This window comes from Hyaena hyaena, unplaced genomic scaffold (assembly GCF_003009895.1).
Source record: "Hyaena hyaena isolate Hyena2069 unplaced genomic scaffold, ASM300989v1 scaffold_13, whole genome shotgun sequence".
NCBI lineage: Eukaryota > Metazoa > Chordata > Mammalia > Carnivora > Hyaenidae > Hyaena > Hyaena hyaena.
In genome coordinates, this window is record NW_024080645.1 from 335,254 (window position 1) to 356,992 (window position 21,739).

General features: G+C 49.7%; 1 protein-coding gene across 1 annotated transcript in view; it reads right to left on the reverse strand.

Moving 5' to 3' along the window:
- LOC120220052 (NT-3 growth factor receptor) overlaps window positions 1-21,739 on the reverse strand; it is an 88,762-nt gene that overhangs the window by 47,229 nt on the left and 19,794 nt on the right. The window contains exons 2-3 of the mRNA XM_039217027.1: window positions 12,201-12,331; window positions 2,588-2,760 (exon numbers count right to left, since the gene is read on the reverse strand). Of these exons, the coding sequence (XP_039072958.1) occupies window positions 2,588-2,760; window positions 12,201-12,331 (304 nt within the window). The remainder of the gene's footprint in view (window positions 1-2,587; window positions 2,761-12,200; window positions 12,332-21,739) is intronic.

Here is a 21,739-nt window from a genome sequence, read left to right on the forward strand (position 1 = left end):
CCAAAGTCACAGGAGTGCCACAGGGCCTTGGGGGTAATGAGGAGGCAGATTGAAACCAGGCAGGTGGCTCTAGAGAGCTTTAAACAGTCAAGGAGCATCATCCCAGAGGGCTAGTTGAACAGATTCCCAGGCTCCTCCCCCTATGATTCTGATTGGCTAGGTGGAGCTTGATCATTTGCATTTCCCACAGGCTCAGGTGCTGAGGTTGCCCAGTGGGAAGTCCACACTGTTGGTTAGCAGGGGTCTTGAGTCCACATTCCTACCCTGACCACCACGCTGCCTAGGACTGGGTAACTTCTGTTGGTGGCAGAACCTGATGCAGAGACCCTATGTCCCTGAATCCAAGGCCTCTAAAGCCTTGGTTGCCCCTTCATCCCAAATCAAGGCCCGGATTTGTTTTCCTAATGCCTTGCCTTGTCATATCGGTCACTTTCAGTATTCACTCTTTTTTTCCAGAAAGCCCAATGAGCCGTAACCGTACCCAGAGCCCTTATTTATGAAGTTGTGGACCAAGGAGCCCTGGTATACCGAGAGGCCTAGGCCTGTTTTACTGCTTCTCCAATTTCCACCGAGAGGAGTCATTAAATATGAACACATTCATTTTACTGTCTCCCGTGGGATCTGCCCAATTCAACCCTTTGAAAGAGAGCTACTGCATCAGCTCACAAAGAAGGGGGATCAGCCGTCAAGCCTGCACTCCTGTCTACCAGGAGAGGACCCTTCAGCCTGCCCCTAAAAGCCACCAACTGGCTTCTATCCTCTATTTCTCCTTCTATCAGGAATGACAGTGGTACACAGAGGTACCCAGGAGCTCTCTGTAGCTCTGTGTGTGGCACTTGGGGCTATAGGGAGTGCCGAATCTACAGTGGTGGCTTGGGGGAAGATGGAGCGTGTCCCTCTGACCATTCCAGGGGGATGCAAGCACAGCCTGAAGATCCTGAATACCGATAAATAGCACTGACTGTATTAGTAACTGGTTCCAGTTCTGATAAAACAATAATTGTAATAATTTAATAGTAGCTATCATTGACGGAATACCCAGCTACATGGAAAACTCTTCCAGGTAGTTTACAAATATAATCATTCAGGACTCATAACAGCAAACCTCTGAAGCAGTTATTAATAGTCTTGTTTCCTAGGAAAGAGAATTAAGGTTTAATAACTTGCCCTAGGTTCATCAGCAAGATGTGACAAATTCAGGATATGAACCGGAGTCTATCCTATGATAAGGACTAAGTTCTCCAAGAAAGGAATAAATTTCATTGTGAAAATCCAAGTTCAGGAGGTTCAAAACATCCTTCAGTTACTTTCCGTGTTTTGGAAACGCAGCTCATAAGAAAAGTTCATTATCTACTACAAGCCCTATCCATTCCTCCTTAAACCAGAGCACCCAAGGAATGTTTCACTTCAAGGAGATGCTCATCAATATTTGGTGAGTGTGCCACAGTGTTCTATTACCTACATTTGAATTCTGAAAATGTCATTATGAGCCATGGGATTCAATGGAACTCAAAGGTGGCTAAGACCGCACCCTAAGTGTCAAGGGTCTGATTGTTCAAACCTGCTTCCTGGGACCCTGAATTCCACAGAGACTCACACATGGCTGCTCCTTCCACACCTGGGCGCTACTTGGAAGTGGCAGATGCAGGAGGTGGATGAGTATTACTTCTGCTTTAGTGGTGAGAAGCTGTCTTCCCTGGGGAAGATAGAGTCTGCCCCTTGGCCCTGCAACCACATCCAGAACTTCTGGCTGGGGTTCCAGTCTCTTACCAGTTCCATCAAGAGCATCTCAAAATCCAGATGATCTAGATCCAGGTCTGGGAAACCCTCTTACAACAAATCCAATCTTTCCAAAACAGTGCCATCCAACTGAACTTTTTTATTCATAAAAATATTATCTACTGCACTGTCCAGTATGGTACTCACTAGCCACAGGTGACTACTGAGTACGTGAAACGTGGCTAGTGGGAACAAGGAACTGAATTTTTAAATTCTATTTAAGTAGTGTAAATTTAAATTCAAATTTCCATATGTAGCTATAAGACTGGACAGCATGGTTATAAATTTATCCAAGGAAATCTGCTCTTTTTTTTCAACCATTGCTGCCTCCTGATGAGCTTGTAACCTTGTACCTTCTTATTCATCATGAAAAAGTCTCTAGCAAGAAGTTTTCCAGGAGGGATATAAGGTATGAGCTCTGCTCTGCAACACAGAAATGTAAGGCACAAAGTGAGAAAGCTATTCAGATCATCAGGAGAAAGGGTGGCTCTAGAGTCTCCCAAGATAAGAGGTACAGGCTGGTAGGCCCTCGGGGGTCCCTCCTCGGACTCATTCCAGAGCCTTCTCTTGTGGCCAGTCTACCTTGTTATCAGGAAGAAGATACTCACTTGTCATGGCCCCCTCAATGTTACCCACTAGAAATCACTAATGAAGCTTGCTTCTCAGGAGATATGGAAGATTGAAAAGTTGCTCTTCATTTCTAATCCCCAGACACAAGTGGGGGAATAATTTCTGACTCCAAGAGAACTATAGGGGTTCAGTGGAGCTGGGTGGGGAGCTGAGGGTTGGGACCACAGACCTTTCTTACCTGAGGAACTTGTTGAGGTCTCCATGCTTCATGTACTCAAAGACCATGATGAGCGGGTCCCCATCGCCACACACGCCATAGAACTTGACAATGTGCTCATGTTGAAGGTTGGTGAGCAGCTCAGCCTCCCTCTGGAAATCCTTTCGGGCAGCCAGGGTGGGATCCTTCAGGGCCTGGAAACAATGCAGGACATGGTTTGTAGCAAACAGAGGGCAGCCGGAAGGTCTGTCTCTTCCCCTCATGGCAAAAAACGTGCCCATAATAAAGACTGCTGTTCCCAATAAGTCATGTCATCCCTATTGAAACAGAAATCAACCTGATCTCCCATCCACTACCCAGTGATTTCAATCCATGTTCATCTTGGAGCCCTACACTCCCTCCGAGGTTAGTGTGAATGGCAGAGGGAGGGGGCTGCAGAGGTGGAAAATCTGACAAAGGTCTCTTCCCCTAAGGTCTCCTTCAAGAAATGGTGGTCTCATAGCTAAAAGAAATAGTGGAAAAACTACCACCCCATTGCTTTAACTCTGCAAATTAGCCTTTGCCCAGAGTCTAGCAGCAATCAAGCAGACAACATAATAAAGTCTCCTTCTTCCTTCTATCCCTTGAGTTTAGATTGTGAAGGATTATGTATTTGCAGAGAAGCACGAAGGTGCCTGTCCTCCTAGGAGGAAAGTGAAGGAGGCGCTGGAGGGTGAGTGGGGCTGCAGCTATGGGGAAGGCAGTGAACAGGCAGCAGCCGTAGGGGCCACCAGTAGCAGGATGGGGTAAAGTCCCTCCAAGTCCCAGGGTGCACATCTGGTGGTCACTAAAATGCCACGACGCAGCCCCTGGGAGTGGGGAGAACCCAGGGTGAGTGGGAGGCATCAGAGCTGCCCCAGGGCCCAGAAGACAAACGGATGAGCATTGGTCAGGAGGAATATCAGGTAGGAGTGTGGATGCTCCAGCACAAGAAGGGGACGGTGGGACTGGTGTGGAAGACTCCAGGCGTATCCGAGGGACCGTGGACAGGCCACTGCCATGGGGATGCAGCCACGTCAGGCCAGAAGGAACATGACCAGTGAAGGAGAGGGCCTGTTCCTGCAGGAAACACAGCTTGGGCACGTGCCCCGCACACATTTCTTCAGGCTTCCCCAACTTCCCCACGAGCTCAGAAGGCAAATGGGGCCAAACGCCTACTTGCTTCAGCCAACACTGGTTCGTAACCTCACTGGACACAACACGAGGCAAGGATGGAGACAGAGTGAAGTGTGCATGCTATGTTCGGATTAGGGAAAATCTAGAATGGCGTGAGATGGGTTTGTCCTCTCTGCCAAGCATCTGGCCGTTTTGGTGATTTAGGCAGACTGATCTCCCCTGTAGACTATGTTACTGCCAAAAAGCTCCCCGCCCCCCACCCCGCTCCAGCCAGAGGCCGTTCTCTGGCCACCACAATGCCCATTAGCTGAAATCCACAGGGCTGCCTAGGCTGACGGCGCTGCAGAAATGTGAATATGCAAAACTCGTATCTAGGGGGCCCATCAGACCTCATCAGTCATTAGCACACAGATTTGGAGAAACTGAGGCCCAGCCCTGTCTGAGAATCAGTCCACATTCACACATCTGAGATGACAGAAGTGTATGGTTAAACTGGACCTCAGCCCCGTCTTGGACCCCAGAGTTCAGCGGCAGTGTGTCTAGGGCCACGGTCTGTCAGCCAGGGGTCAAATCCACTCCAAGTTCCATTCTTTTCAAAATTTGGAGCTTTCACCAAAAACATGTTTGGTTAAGTGACCCTACTACTGACAGAAATGTTGGAATTGATCCAATGTAGCTTTCCCACATGATAGGTCAGAAAACTGAGGTCCAGAATGGGGAAGTGACTTGGCAAAGACCATGCCAAGAAGCCTAGCTTGAATCTGGAGCCCAGGATACGTTCCTGTCCAGCACACCTGCTTGAATTAATTTACCAGATGAATTGGTCACTAGGCATGTCCCCAAGGGAAGAGTGGGCACAGAAGTTAAACAGTGTGAAAGGGCAGAGGAGAAGGCCAGCAAAGGTGAGAATGTGGCCTGCTGGGAGAGGGGCCAGGCCCCGCAAGGATGCTGAGCTGGTAGTGCAGACCCCAGCCTGGAAGGAAGGTGGGAAGTCCAGCCCATTGCTGACTTTGCCAGCTCTGATCTCACGGGCTCTCCACTTTGGCTCTAGCTGCCTTCTTGGGGAAGCTACCCAGTGATGAAGGAGTAGGCTGCTGTGTGTCTATGTCCAGCAGTAACAATGGCATTTGTGAAGGCTTCTTGCTATGGGTGGAAAAAGGCAGGGTCATGGTTAGAGGAGTCCTCTTGGTGACCCAGCTCCTGAGCTGCATGGGCTGGGCCATGGGCAGAGGATGACTGCCAGTGATCTATTTATTTTCATGAAGAATAAGGGCGTGGGAGTGGGGAGAGGAATCCAGCATGGGTGGGATGGAGGACTACAGAGATTTATGTGAATGCTGGATTTATGAGAGGGAAAAGTAGATCAAATTTGGGGCCAGCCAAATGGCCTCTCTCCATCTCTGTAAATCATTCTCCTGCACTGTCTGGACACCAATGGCAGTCAGGGGATATTTCCGTTCTCAGCTCTTAAGCAGTGCCAGCTAGCGTCCTCAAGCCTGGCACCCTCCACTGCCAGGCAGACAGGGGCTCCTCATTTGGGAGACGGGGCACAAAGCAACCCTGTCTCCTAGTCTCTCCATAGCCTTTCTCTGCTGCCAGTTCCCTCTCTGCCTTCACAATGGGTTTTCCAGTTCCTGGGTCCAACCTGAAGTTCCTATGTAATTGACAAAAAGTTGGGTGTGGTATCTGGGGTCTGGGATGCACATGGCCCCAATGCCTAGGGATAGATGCATCTGGAACAGAGATGACAGGAAGAGATTAATGAGAAGGAAAATGAGCTCAGAGACTCTCCTGTACTTCCCACTGGCATCCACACCCAGCCCCTTCCTCGGGGCTGGGAAACCTCAAAGTGGATCACCGGCCAGTGGCACCAGAGAGCACGAGGGGCAGAACTGGTGCCCATCATGGCTGCCGACCATTGTTGTAGGGAGATGGCTCTCGCCAAGGGGTCTCTGAAGCTGAGGGGGCTCCTCCCTAGGTCCTTTGAGAAGTATCCATAGAATAGAGAGATCTGGAATTTGCCCCCAGATCATCTCCTTTCTTTTCCCTCCAAATTTGAGGACAATGCACTTTCTGGTCTTCCCCTCTATGCGCGTTGTGTTTCATGTCCACCCCAGCCCTGGGTTTCAGTGGGGCCACTTGGTCAGGTGGAAGGGAAGCTGTCCTGATGGCAAGAACACCCAAATTCCTCAACAGCGCCCAACTCTGTCAAGGTCATTTAACATCTTCATTTTGTCCAGCCTAAGGGCTCTGCTGCCTTCCAGTTTCCTTTTTCTTTTACTGGGGGTGTTACGGGGAGGGGTAGTTCAAAGTGTTTGGTTTCAGATTTCATTCGTATACCGAAACCCATTTAACATGTGCAGGGATACACACATTTCTAAACATTCAAACGTTTAAAAATTCAAATACACACACACACGTCGGTGAACACTGTTTAAGTATAAAAATCATCTTTCTCTTAGTCTGAAAATCCACAGTTACTTCTTGTTGACACTCCCAAATGATTTTATAAGAGAGGAAGATGGATAGTTATCACAGACACAGGTGCCTTTCTCTCATCTGTCTTCTTAGTTTAAAACTGGCCATTGGCTTCCTGTTATTTTTAGGATAAAATCCAAACTCCTTGGGGCACCTGGGTGGCTAAGTCGGTTAAGTGTCTAACTTCAGCTCGGGTCATGATCTTGCGACTCATGAGTTCAAGCCCCACACCAGGCTCTGTGCTGACAGATCAGAGCCTGGACCTGCTTTGGATTCTGTGCCTCCCTCTCTTTCTGTCCCTCCCCTGCTCATGCTCTGTCTCCCTCTGTCTCTCAAAAAATAAATAAATGTTAAAAATTTTTTTAAAAAATCCAACTCCTTAAGGCAATCATAGGTTCTAAATGTCAGGTCTCCCCATCTCTGTCTGCCTCTTTTCCTCCCATGCCCTCCTCCCCTTCATTCATTACACTTCAGTCTCATTGATCTTTCTGTCCTTTGGATCCACCAAACTTTTACCCACCTCAGGCCCTTTGCACCTGCTGTTCTTGTGGCCAGAAAAACTCTCCACCAAGTTATAGCCACAGGACTGGCCAAATGAACTGGTACTGCACATTACCTCTGAGGAACATCCTGACTGGCACCCATTATGCCCTGAATACTCATTGCTAATTGGCTACCCAGACAGATACTTCTGTCTCAGAGGGGAGCTTGCCAAGGGTCAGCTCTGATTGTTTCCCAAAATCAATTATGACCCATCTGTTAATGCCATTGCTTAATGTAACGAAACGTCATAGAAACCAATGAAATATGAGTACAGAGAGTTGGCCGTTTTTACGGAAACTAAGATGAAGAGTTTAGAAACACCTACTAAAGGTCAGTGTTCAAAAAGTGTTACAAACAAGAGGAATACCTATTTTTTAAGAAATTGGGAAAATGGTAAAAATATGAGATTCTGCACTAAAATGTTTTAAGTGCCTATTCCAGTGCAAACCAACTGCAACTGGAAATCGTGGCCACCCCAGACGAAAATACGACAACTCTCCAAACACAAAGGAACTCGAGAGCTGGCATTCGGACAAACTGGAAGAAACAGAATGTTAGATCCAAATAATTAAAACCATCAATAACCACAACACAAATTTCCTGCTGATGATATTAATCTCCTAGGAATAGGCTGATAGCGACATTAAAATAAGGCTCAAAGAGAGTGAAGAAATAATTGTTGCAAAAAAAAATCCCAAGAAGGTATGCAGCCAAAAGAGGGAGAAATAAAATTCAGAAAATAATAAAACCATGAACCAATTAGATATCTAGGAAGTCGATTTTATGTGGTTCATTGAAGTTAAAACAAAAGCCTCCAGAGACAGGGCAATGGCTATAGCAGCTTAAACCACAAGAAGAATTCATGACTTGTAGCAATGCAGAGGCTCCCCTGGAACAGAGCACGGAGAGACACAGGGGCCCTGGAAAGGCAGGGACAAAGGGCTCACCCCCTCATCTGTGAAGGGGAGGCCCTGCCTGGATCTGAGGTGGCCCCACCACTGATTCACTGCAGGCCCTGGGGCGAACTGCTTGGCCTCTCTCTGTTTGCCTCAGTGTCCACTTCTGTAACATGGGGATAGTGGTGGCGCCTAACGCTTCAGGCGGCTGTGAGAACAAAACCTTCACCAGCACACATTACTAAGAGTGGGGCCCAGCATATCATGAGCATCATCATCGGTATTCTCTGTTAGATGCTGCTGCCATCATCCTGAACACCCTCCTCCTCTTCCTCATACGTCCCTTCTGGGCTCTCATGTGCTAGAATCCTGGGATGTGAGCTACAGGGGCCTGTGTGTCCCCTCTCCTCTTTCATCCCCATGGTCTCATTCAGTGCCAGGCACATAGTAAGTGCCCAATAAATATTTATGGCATGAATAAATGGAGCATATTTTTAAGAACACAATCAATCTTTGAAAGTAAAATCTGAATTATTACAAAACTAATACCAGTGTTTCCTCAATGTAAGAAAAAATAAAATATTGCCAACCCCCCCCAAAGGGCCCCCACTGCATACCCCGCCCCTCCAGTATTCATTCTCTCACCCCAAAGGTAACCACTACACGGACTTACGGAGTTCACAGCCTTGGCTTTTGTAAAATAGTTGCTACCACCTAAATATAAATCCCCTACCACTAGAGTTCAGTTTTACTTGTTTTTTAAACTTTAAATAAGTGGAACCATATATATAGTTTTATACATACATATATATATATATATATATTTCTATATCTATCTTTTTTCATTCAACATGGTGTCTTTGAGATTTTTTATTATTGCATAGCTGTAGTTCATTCATTTTCCTTGTTGAATAGTTGCCCATTGTATGAACATACCACATTTATTTATCCATGTTGCTACTGATGGACATTTGGGGCTGCTTCCAGCTTTTGGCTGATGTAAATGCTTTATGAATGTAATTAAACAAATCTCTTGATAGATAGATAGATAGATAGATAGATAGATAGATAGATAGAAAAAAGACAGATGATAGATAGATGGATAAAAAGATAGATGGATAGATAGATAAGTAGATGGATAGATTGATAGATGATAGGCAGATATACAGATAGATAGATGACAGATGGATAGATAGATAGATAGATAATAAATAGGTAGGTGGGTGGTTGGGTGGATGGATGGATAGACAGTAGATAGTACGTAGAAAAAAAAGAAAGATAGATGATAGACAGACAGACAGAAAGAAAGGTGATAGATGGATAGATAGAAACACAAATGGTGGATGGATGGATGGGTAGATGATAGATAGATAGATAGATAGATAGATAGATAGATAGATAGATAGATAGACAGACAGGTGCATGGGTGGATGGACAGATAGATAGATCATAGATGATAGAATGATAGATGATTGATAGATGATGATAGATAGAAAGATGATAGATGATAGGTAGATAGATAGATGATAGATGGATGATAGATGGATGGATAGATTAATAGGTAGGTGGATGGATGGATACATAGATGATAGATAGGTAGATAGATAGATGATGGATGGATAGATAGATAAATAGGTAGGTGGATGGATGGATGGATAGATAGATAGATAGATAGATAGATAGATAGATAGATACTGGGTACAGGTCTAGCAGTATAAATGCTAGGTCACACAGTAAGGTAATATTCTAGAATACCAAACTTTTTCAAAATGATGCCTTCCCATCAGAGATTAGGAGAACTACAGTTGCTCCATATTTTTACCAGCACTTGGTACTGGCACCACTATGTAGTCATTCTGCTTGCCGTTCACTGGTATCTCAATATGATTCAATTTGCATTTTTCTGATGATTAATTAGGTCAGAGACCTTTCTCATACTCTTATCAGCTATTGGCTATCAGAAGAGACTCCTTGAGATCTTTTGAACAAATATATTCTCTGTCAAATGACTCTTTAAAAGTGGCGCCACCTATTTAAAAATACGAATCACATATTAGCAGTCTTGCACTACCTTATACACAAATCATGCTCTGTCTTGCCCTGCTCCCCTTCTTTCTTGGGTGCCTTTGGTCTTCCCAGCAGACTGCACGCATCTTCAGAACAGATGTCTGCTCTGTCTCCTCTACTGCAACCCCTGGGCAAAAAATTCTTGCCAATTGATTTAAATTCACAATTTTGGGAAATCCTAACCTTGGGTTACACTTGGATGTGTTCTCTGAAAGTCCACAGTTACCCTGTACCCATATGAGAACAACCTCAAGAGAAAGGAGCCTGCACAAAGCAGTAAAATCTAAAGAGGATGAGAAGCAGGAAACACCATTTTCTTGGCCGTTCTTCAGAGGAGATGAATGTCTTCTCCAGGGGCTGGTGTCTGGGCAGATCCCCTGGGCAGCAAATGTTGTAAAATCCTGGGGCCCTCACTGCCTCCAGGTTCCCAGACCCAAGGAGAGAAGACAACCTCTTAAAAAGATGAAAACAGAAACACGTTTTCTACATTATCCAATCTGGGTACTGTCCTTTAACGCCTGACCACTCAGCAAGGAACATTTCCCAAGGTTTGGGGCCATCACTTCATTTCCTGCTCAGAGCACAAAAATGTCCATTTCATTTACCAGTCCCCAGGCGGATGCTGGAATGCCCAATGGATTCGTGTCACCCTATAAATTAAAAGTTTCAGGGCAGTGCAGAATCCTTGTTTGGAGATAAAATTAGAAATCTTTCCACTTCCCTGGTCCAAGCTGTTTAAAGACTTTCTTGCTCATCTGACCATCCCGCATCTACAGAGGCACACTGAACAAATTTATTCTCAGGCTGTCCAGCAATAATAATGATCAGCTTTCACAGAAAAGATACTTTAGTTCCTTATTTATTCTCCAGATCCTTGGTCAGCAGACAATGTCTACTTTTGTAAAAAAAAAAAAAAATTATATATATGTATATATTTCTATAAATGTGTGTGTGTGTGTGTGTGTGTGTGTGTGTGTGTGTGTGTGTATTGAGCAGCTGTAACAGGTAGCATATAGCCCTCAAAGCCTAAGACATTTATTATCTGGCCCTTTTAGAGAAAAGGCTCAGCACCCCCTGTTCTAGGTGGTCAGTGCAAGCTTGGAAGGCCATATGTCTAAGCACATTCTATAAGACCAACATTGATAATAATGGTGATAATAAAAACCAGTAGCAAGTAGTCTTTATTGAGCATTTACTATGTCCTGAGTGATGTATGAACAACTTTACGTTATGTGATTTAATCACCAATGCTTTAAGGAGGAGGTATTCTATTTCTCAGTATATATATAAAGAAAGAAACTGAGGGCCAAAGATGTTACGTGTCTTGTGTGAGGTTGCCCAGCTAATCCGTGGCAGGGCAGGGTCTCCCACTCAGGCTCTCTGATTCCCCTGCTATGTCCGGGGGCTACAGAGCATTCGTGGAGGCCATCTGCCCTCTGGGGACAGACACAATCTACAGACACACAAGGCTATGAATACACAGACCCAAAAGTCACAGAAGCATGGAACTTTCATCGTGTGTGGTTTGGTTGGAGCCCTCGGTGCTAAGGGCGGGACCCTCTGGAGGTTCAGGTGAGAGCCCCCTCATGGGAGGCTGTATCTGTTGCTCTCAGCCCAGGACACCAGGCAGAATTCACCCTCCTCGCAGAGGCCCTCCTCTAGCACCCATGGAGGCCAGTCCATGCTCCAGAGCAGGACTCCTGAGACCTACTTGACTCTTGTCTGTACAAATCACATTCACAGGTTTGTCCAGCACTGATCGGCGGGAGAAGCTGTTCCCTATACGAGAAGCTGTTCCCTGCGGGCTAAGTACGGGGGCGGGGAACTGGTGGTAACAGTCTCTTCTCCACCACCCCACACAATTCAGCTCCGGCGCGGCTCGCTCAGCAAGACAAAAGTCCTGTGGTTACTGGGCCCATCTAAGTAGCTGCCAGAGGTGGTTACCCCAGGAGGTGGTTACCCTCAGGTGTGAACCTCGACCACGTGGGTGGGGGTGTAAGAGACGTTTCCAAGTTCACTCACTAGTCTCCCTGTGCTTAGTAGCTGGCTCTTCTCCTTCTATTCCCAGGGACGGCTGCTGCCCTTGAGCAGGGGCTCCCAGAGCCTCCTTGAGCCGCCCACTCTTCACTCACCTCTATTCCTGAGAAACGTCAAGTGACTTTCCAGGCACGGACGACACATCCTGGTGAGGTCACTGGGGAGGGAGGAGGGCCAGCTGGGGATCAGGATGAGCCCAGGCCCTTTCACAGGCAAACTTGCTCCTCAAGCCGCACCCCAGGCACGGCCCCCTTAGGTGCAGCAGTTCTGACTTCCAGAGTCAGAGAACGTTGGTGTGGGTCCAAAGGGAATCTCACTGACCTCAGAGCAAGGGCCTCTGATTACAACGGATAACGAATGCCAGTTCACCCCAGGAATGGAGCGAGCCTCTCCCTCCTGCTCCCCGGCCCCCAGCACCCCCTCCTCCCTCCTGGGGCCCGCAGGCCTCCGGGGTTTACCTTCACGGCCACGAGCATCTTGTCCTTGGTCGGGCTGAGGTTGTAGCACTCGGCCAGGAAGACCTTGCCAAAGGCTCCCTCGCCCAGTTCCCGCTTCAACACGATGTCCCTCCTCTTGATGTGCTGCACGTCTGTAGGAGGAAGACAGAGGGAAGAGCAGCTGATCAGTCCTAGGCACCTGTCCTCACGACAGCAGGGAGTTCTACTTCTGGGTCCACAGCAAGGGAGAGGCAGACGCGGCCACCACCCCCAGCACGGGCCCGACAACGGGCATCATGCTGCGGTTTCAGTCTGACCCGGAACCAAATCTCACCTCTGCCCCTGACCCACCCCTAACCTGTGTAAACCACAGCTGCCTCGGCTGGAAAACAGAATCAACAGGAGCTAAAGCATAGGATTCTGGAATAACTAGCTACAGTTGTTGGAGAGCGTGTGCATACATATGTATCAGTCTCAACGGCTACTGTCATGTAACAGGAATCCCCTGGGCATCATGCACGTTCTGGTTCAGTAGCTCTGAGAATCTGCACTTCTAACAAACTCTCGGGTGATGCCTGTGTGCTGTGGGCCCATGGACTGCACTTGAAATAGTGAGGTCTCTTGGGGTGTTCAAAATCGGGTTTGAATCTGGACTCCATGTCCTTGCTAGTTTTTTGGGCGTGGGGAAGTTATTTCATCCCAGAGCCTTGATGTCCTCATCTATAAAATGGGATTAACACCAATACCTTCCTTGTTGAATTCTTGTAAAGATAGGAGATAATTCCATTTGAAGAGTTTGGCCCAGCACCTGGGATAATGTGTGTGAACATGCACACACACACACAGACACACACACACACACACACACACACACTGGTTCTTTCTATACAAGAACGGCTGTAAGAATCCTAGCACGGTGGCTGGTTTGTGATAGGCGACTACGTGGCAGCTAAAATTATCCAGGGGAAGCCTTTACTTGACAAAGCCCTCTTCTCTAAAGACCGATGAGATCATGAAAGTCAAGTCCAGAGACGCCCCAGAACCACGTGTGGTCCATGCAGAGAAGAGCCGCGACCACCTCCGTGAATTCAGCAGACTACTTAATATCCGTCAGACAGGAGAAAGCAGAGGCGTCACCTCAGCCATCCCACATGTTTGGAAAGAATGCTACGAAGGGACAGTACGAGCAGGGGCTGGTGATGTAAGGAACAAGCCAGAGGTTGCTCACTGACCTTCCTATTGACGGTGCAGCGGGCAGGAGCCCATGAAACATCTGTATTAACATTACGGAGAGCACTGCAGGGCCAGGAAAGAAGGCTGACTCAAGTGACCTTGTCACGAACTGAAAACCGAAGACAGAGGACGATGGCAGACTGTCCCCGTGAGCGAGGAGACATGTGACAGAAACAGAGTGTGGCTGCAAGGCTCTGGTTAGTGTTTTTGTTGGCTTGGGAATTCCTTTCAGAAGAGACTATACAAATCTTTTGGTTTTTGTTTTTGTTTTTCCTATCCGAGCTCTTGGTCTCCCTACCATGTCCCAGATGACCGCCGGCGCGGGCCTGTGGGAGGAAGTATTTGCAGAGCATTTTTCTCTCCTCCCCCTCAAGGCAGAGCTGCCGGCTCCCAGCGGCTGGTGGCGGCTCCTCCCGGGCCACGTGACCGCCAGGTGGCTGCCGTGCACTGCAGGGCTTTGCCCCCATCTTCACAACAAGGGAATTAAAAATTGGTTCCCTTCTTTACACCCTCTGCTGCTGAGGAATGGTATTTGTTGGCCTTGCAGGGGAAGGCTAAGCAGTCTCCCACCGAGAGAAAATGGGCGGTCAGGACCTCTCTCGGGGGAGGCCATCTGCTCATCACTGCATAATCATTCCCAGGTGACTAGTGATAACGCACAGGGTCCCGCAAGGTGAGCATCCTGGCGTGGCCGCAGAGCAGAAATGGGCCCAGAAGGCAGCTTTCTAAGGCCACGTCCACACCTCTGAACATTGCAAGGACTAGTGAGGAATGAGGAGTCAGGGGCGCCTGGATGGAGCCTTGTGTCCTCCACACAGGATGGGCTTGGGCATAAGCCCAAGGACTCAGTTTCCTTATCTGTAAAATGGGTGTGGGGAGGTAACACAAGGTCTACTTACCTACTACACGAGCTATTGCATGTAAAGGTTTGTAATTCCTTAAGTCTTCTCAAGTGTCACACGATAATGGACATTATTTTACAAGCAGGGAGACCAAGGGACAAGGCAGGAGTCCCCAGCTGATGGCTGAAGACAGGAGTAGAATCCCGAGCGCCAGGACATGCCAGAGTAGCCAAACCACGAGGGGACGAGCCCCCTTGGGCCCCAGATGCCACCCCAGATCCCGGCCTCTGTCGGCACTGTAAGGGGGCGGTGTCGTTCTCAAACCTGAGCTGCCACAGAATCACCTAGAAGGCTTGTTAAAGCAAATTGCTGGGCCCTTCCTTCAGAGATTCTCATTCTCTACGTCCAGATTGGGGCCTAAGAAATTTGCCTTTCTAGCAAATTCCCGAGTAGTGCTGATATTGCTGGTCTAGGCACCCCACTTTGAGAACCACTGGGATGGGGGACATGACTAGGGAAGGAATTAGCCAGCTCTTCACAGATAGTCCTGTGTCCACAGAGGTTGTATTCATTTCTCACCACAAGGCCTGCAATCCTAGATGTACCGGAGGCCCCTCCTCCCCACCTAGCTGTGCAGCCTGGGCTGAGTCAAGGTCCCTCTCAGGGCCTCAACTGCTCGTGCGTGTGATGGTGATCATGCCTCTCTCGCCTCCTTACGTTCTGGACACATCCCCATGAAGGCAGAATTACAGTATACAAATTCCCGGATCCCTTGGTCCAACTCCGAGCTGGGCCACCTAACCAGCCCTGCGAGCTCTTCTCACTCATGGGAGCAGAATGAAAATGCAAGGGCAGAGGAGTTCCACAGAGCGCAGGCTCTGTTGTTCAACTTCCGGGCGGGCCTGGGCCGATTCTCGGAGCCCACTCCCTCCCTCAAAGGTTCAGGCAAGTTGAGCGGAGGCAGCAGAGAGGGGACCTTTTCTCAGCTCTCCCTCCACATCCCGGGGCTTGAGAGTCCAGAAGCCGCCGCAAAGCCCCAGCCACGGGAGGGGGCAGCATTAACAGCTGCGGGCCTTTTGCATCGTCGGGGGAGGGGGGCTGCGGGGAAGGTAACCACGGTACAGCGAGCACGAAGCAGAAGCCTCCCACGGACCAAAGTGTCTTCCCCAAATCTGCAAACAGATCTTTCTCAGAGACTTGGAAACATCCAGTGGCTCAGAATAAAACAGGCCTGGCTCACTCTAGTCGTCTTCAGGGAGAAGTAGTTTGAGAGCAATACCTGAGCTTTGTCCACAAAGGGGGTGGTGAGATCTACAAAGGGCACCAGGACGCATGGAAAATAAAAACAGATTCCATTCCACCATAAGTCCTCCCCCAGGAGAGGACCCCCCCACCCCAGCCATGGGGGTAAGGCCACAAGGCACCTGGAGGCTTCAGCAGAGAGAGGCTGGGCATGGGCCAAACACATAAGACAAATCACTTCCATGTGGACAGGCCCACGAATCGATAAGACTCGAGACTCCACAACACCATCCGACCAGCTGCTCCCCCCAAACCAAAGCTGGAAGGAGTAGCGCCAAGGGAAGTTAATCTGTGGCCCATCCTACTCTTTGGTCAATAGTCAATTCTGATGATAAGCACCGGAGACAAGGACTATTGTGCCCCATTCACAGATGAGAAAATGGAGGCAGGGGTAGCTTTCCAAAGTTCACAAGGCCAGAGCATGGCCAAGGAAGGACTCCTTCCTGTACACGGCTCCAGAGCTCATGTTCCTTTCATGCCTTTCTTCCATTCTGCCCTACTTGGGGGCCACCAAGACCATCCGGTGAACAGAAGGTGCCCTCCCACCTTCCCGTCTTCCAGCCCTACTGACTTCTCCTACCCTGTTCATCCTGGGACTCTTATCACCCAAGGCAAAAGGAAGGTGCGCCTTCCCAGAGGCTCAGGGGAGGAGGGGTGGGGTGGGGAGGGTGTGGGAGGAGAGGGCACTGCTCAGGCCCTGGGGATGGCTGGAGTGAGCCATTCCCATTTCTGATGTCCTCATGTCTACTTGGGCCTCTATTTGTGCTTATTTTTAGCTCACGTGGCGCTGCTCAGAGCTGCCTCTGGTGAAGCCATTTGACCCGCATGCCAAAAAGTGATGGATTCTCCTAGGAGGAGAGGGCATCAATCTCCTTTTACTGCCTGGCTGGCTGGCCCAGCAGAGTCTGGGTCACAAGGCTCAGACGCCAGGACACTGGCATGGGAGGAGGAGGGAGTGGGGTGCACAGCCCGGGCCGTGGGAACACCTCCCAATCCCTAGCGATGAGGGGCTGCTGCGGAGAGACAGGGGGCCAGTGTCCAGGAGGAGGGGTCTCTGAGAGGTGGCACAGGCTCCTGGCACTTTCTGGCCTGACTCCGCCCTAACTCCTTTCTTCGAGAGAGCGCCCATGTGGGTTCTGGCAAAGGAAGCCATCCGTAGGGTTTCTCGTTCCCGCAGAACACTGGCTTACCAGACAGAGCAGAATGAGGATTTCTGGGTTTCAGCTACGGCTCCGTGAACTTTCCTCTGTGTGAGGACCAAGATAATTATACCATATGCATGGGATTCACTTCTGAGAGGTCTCCCAGGCCCAGAGCAAGCTTGACCTAGGGCGACATCACTAATCTGAGCAGGGCACAGCCACCTCCGTTACAGAAGACCTCAGAGTCCATAGAGCTCAGCGGGCAGACTGTGGATATTCCCTCACGCTCCCTGTGTTCACCTGGGCTGCCTCACCCAGCACCTTCTGTGACCTACACAGATCCACCGGACGGACAGACGTGGCTGGAGATGCAGGTGACCACTGTTAGCCTCACCTCCACGTTCTGGGCAATCAGGGGTGCACCCGGCATACACAGGCTGAAGAGGAAGCATACGACCCACCAAAAATGGTGCGGCTGAAAAATCGAGGGCTTGGAAAAAGAGATGGGTCTGTACTTGAAGCCTGACCCTGCCACTCACTATGCACTATGCCATATTCACCCTCAGGCTCTAGTTCCTCATCTGTAGAATGGGCAGGTGACTTATCTACTTGGCAGAGTCTCAGGCGGATGGACTTAAACTTTCTGGATGATAGAGATAACTGGAACTATCTGGAACATGATGGGCATTTAACGCAAGTGTGTTCCTTCCTTTCTATGGGATTTTCATTTTGCCTGAGAGCTCAGTCTACTGTAAACAAAACAGTGACTTGGAAAGAAACCTGAAGAGGGGTCAAGATACTCTTCTGAAAGAAAATGGCTGAGGCTGCTTAGGGGGTGGAGGGAGGGGAGCAGCACTGACTCCGGGGGCGGCCAGCAGCCTGCCACCACATGTGCCACCACAATGTCCAACCGCCTCCTTCTTCAGAGTCCAAAATAGTTTGCAGGAGGAGGTTGGTCAGACAGTGGAATAAAGACATTGAAGGCAGAGACAGCCACCTAGTAAAGATTACTATTGATCAGTAGGGGGAAAAAACCCCAGATTTCCCAGGGCCGGTGGTTATAAATAATGGTGGTCTGCTAATATGTCAAGCAGCAAAGTCAATGCCCAAAGGCTGGCATGCTCCCTTAGTCAGACCCAGAATTTTTTAGCAGAAGTCCACGGGCCACCTCGGTGCTTTGGCTAATTATTGTTCTAGAAGGCCATGCACCCAGGCAGCACCCAGACCATAGTCCCCTGAAGGCTGTTTCCTAAGGGACTCCGAAGCAGGCCCTCCCAGCAGCCCTAAGGGACTTCAGCCCTCAGCTAACGCCTCATGGGTTCTCCTGACCACCTAGCCTTCCCTTCTCACCGGGCCTTTCCTCCTACCCAGTTCCTAACTTTCTCCCATCAGCTCTGTCTCACTCTGTGCTTGTCTCTTTTAGCTTATTGTGTTACCCCTGGCGCCCTTATTAATAATAAAAATAAGTTCCATTAATAGAGCTCTTACCCTGAGCCAGGCACCGTGCTAAGCGCACAATGGGAGGCCGTCTTCACAGCTGTCTTAAACACAACGTGCCGCTGAAGTTCAAGGTGATGAAGTGGTCTGCTCAAGGTCACCCAGCTGGTAGAGGTTGCCCATCGGACTCTAGAGTCCAGCAACAGCACAGACCCCCTCCCTGCTCCTCGTCACTCACGACAGCCCCCCCCCCCCGCCCCGCCTCCGTCGCTCCTACTCTCTCGGAAGGCGCCTCTTTCCGAACCAGCAACAGCACTTGGTGGAAACCAACCCCATCTCTAAGGATGGGGAGAGAATCATTTCCAGTGGAACCTGTTTTTGCCACCCTCGGCCGTCACCTTCCGAGCTGGCTTCTGGGGATGAGGCTGGCACCGCAAGGTAGAAACCCAAGGCCCCCTGATGCCTCACAGAAGAACAGAAGGGCTCGACAGCCTCGGGGCTCTCACATTACAAGGTGGGTCCGAGGGCGCCTGGGTGGCGAAGGGGGAGGGAGAATCTTGGCAGACAAGGCGGGGAAGGGGGGAACAAGAGAGGAATGAAGGATCTCTGAGAATTTGCACTAGCCAGACCCCAGGGTCTCAGGCTGCCAAAAATGCGCAGAAGAAAACATCAATTCAATACCACACATTTAATTACACATGAAATGGAATGTCTTTAAAAGGAAGAATAACATTCCCAGAGCTCCGACGGTGGGTGTTTGAAGTGGCAGGAGGGAGACAGAGGGCCCACTCTGAATCTTGGAGGGGGGGAGGAGGCTGCAGAGGGGGGCAGAACGCCTGCGTTTGCTGGAGGCAGGAATTTCTGCCTGCCCCTCCAGCCTCGCCATCCCCGCGTCCCACGGCCTCACCGGCTGCCTGCGGCCTCACGCCGGTGGGTGGCATGGCAAGTGGAACGAATTTCCCCTTCCGTCTTGCTTCAGAGCAAAACCAGGTAGGCGTGCGCCCTGGCCAGAGGCAGACCCCGTGCGTCGTCGGCAGCTGGCCCAGCCAGTCCTCTGCCTGGACGGAAAAGCAGAGCGGGGCTAACCCATCCCAGTAAACTGCTCTTGTGAAGCGATCCTCGGATGACTGATGGGCTAAGAAAACAAGACGGCCTCCTGAGTTCATGTCAAGGATCGCTCTAAGAGAAGACGTTTCAAAGGCTAGAGAGCCGACCTGAGAAAAGCTGCAGAATTTTCTTGGGAGATCTAGAATTTAGAATCTGCTTCCAGCTACTCAGCAAGGGGCGAGGGGTAACAGTGATACAGAAAAGGACTGCACTGCCTGCTGCTGTTGCTGCCTTGGGGCGAGGCTGACGCAAGACGGTAAGAACTTGAGGTTTCTGCCGGCCAGTCCGCGTCCCATCCCACGATGCGTCTAGGTGAATGGGGGCAGGTCCGGGGGCTTGGCAAAGGGTGCTGGCAGGTGCTCAGGTCAAAGACCACTGAGGTGTGTTGTTAAGTTGGTACGCTGAGCCCAGCACCAGGCACAGCGCACAGCAGGTGCTCACTAAATACCTGATGAATGAACGAATGCACGAGAACTGCCTTGGATGCATTGCTAGGGACTTCAGCGAGGAGAACACCACAAACAGGGAGGAAGGAGGCAAGCAGAGGGAGTAGTAAAAAGAAAGGAAAGATGAGTGAGAACGGGAAAGGATCCAGGAAGTTCCGAAGAGCAGCCTTATTTATGTCCTGGCTCCAAGACCGGCCCCAGGAGCCAGGACCCCACGGCAGCAGGACAGTTCTGAGCCCCACATGCCTACCCTCCCTCTGGGCACTCGATCTTCTAAACAGAGCGGCTCTGCCGTCTCGTGTAAGAAGCTCAGTGTACACCGGGTCTCCCCTCCGGGGCGCGAGGCTGCGGGTAGGAGGCTAGGACTCGAGACTCCGTGTTCCCACCACGATGAATAAATAAATAAGACACCCTGCTGTTTCTGGGAGCGGTGGGGGGAGAGGATCAGCAGAGGACTGTCTGTTCTGGGGTGGCTTCCAGCTCACGTTTCCTGACACACAAGTTCAGGAGCAGCGAGAGGAAAGTTCAGATGTGTCCCTTCCCCCAGGTGCTCCCCCTGAAGCTGGACCCCTGAGCTCAGGCGTTTACTGACACCTGGGGCCGCTGACACGGGCCTCCCTAACCAGGCCTGCCTTGCGTACCTACTTCCCTCGTCTACGTGTCGTGCTGGGCCTCCCCATGGTGAGAGGACCCCTCTGGCTCTCATTAGGCACTGACTGCCGGAGCCGAGAGGAAAGAGCAAAGGAACTCCCCAAGGAAAAAAGCATCTGGAATTGAGCAGCTAGGTGCTGAAAGATGAAACTCAGGCTCCGACTGGAAATGTGTCCCTCCAGCAACTTGCTTGGCTCCCCATCCTCTCCCCGTCTTCTGGCCTTATGTTTCCTTTCCAACTTCACGGTGACAAACCCTCACTCAAAATGCCCATACAAGGGGCTTGGTCTGTATCTCAGGCTCCCCAGAGGCCCTTCTCCCCCAGCAGCTGCCTAGAGATTCCGCTCTGGCTTCTTATCCCAGGCATCTAACTCTGTCCCCCAAGTCCATCCTGTGCCATTGTGACTTTTCACCAGAAAACAAATTTTTCGAGGTTGTACCCTCCCGCTCCGCAGCTCTGGGCCAAGACAGAGACACCATGGAGCTGTGAGGTGAGCTGGGGACCAGTCACCCACTCACAGGACATGCCATCGGCCTGGAAGACGACCAGCATGCCTTTACATCCAAGAGGAAACTGAACCCGTTCACGCAGGCGTGGGGAGGAATGAGCATTATAAGATCTGTATAGGCAGAGGCAACGATGCATCGAAATATACAAAGATGAATACAAAAAGAAGAAAGGACACGAAGGGGGCCTTCTTGCAAATAAGCACTCAGTAGTGAGTGGGGCGAATGAGGCAGAAGTGGGTATGAAATTCACACTCAACAACACATCTTAGAAGGCTGAATTTGGCAATTTTCTAAGCCCGTCTCAAGCTTCCATGTTTTCATGAGTGAAATTAAGAAAATACCCCATTCGGAGCGCCTGGGTGGCTCAGTCGGTTGAGCATCCAACCTCAGCCCAGGTCATGATCTCATGATTCACAGGTTCGAGCCCCACGTCGGGCTCTGTGCTGACAGCTCGGAGCCTGGAGCCTGCTTGGAATGCTATGTCTCCCTTTCTCTCTCTCTGCCCCTCCCCTGCACATGCTCTTTCTCTCTTCTCTCAAAACAAATAAAAACATTAAAAAAAATTTTTTAAATACCCCACTCAGTGAATTGTCATGAGGGTTCATAGTATACTGTGTGTATAGTAATGTGTCCAAAGTGTGTTAAATATACTAATGACTGTAAAGTTTCACAAAGGAACATACCAGTTCCTTCCTGCCACTGGCCACCCCCTCAGACCTTCCATGATCTCTGAGTACTTGTTCTCTCCAATCCTTCATTTCCTCACCTGTAAAATGGAGATAATTTTTAAAAAGTGCCAGCTGCATGGCTTTGTGGCATCTGCAAATGACACAGAGGTGTTAAAGCCTTAGAACAATGCGGAGGCACAAAGCAGGTGCTCACATGGCATT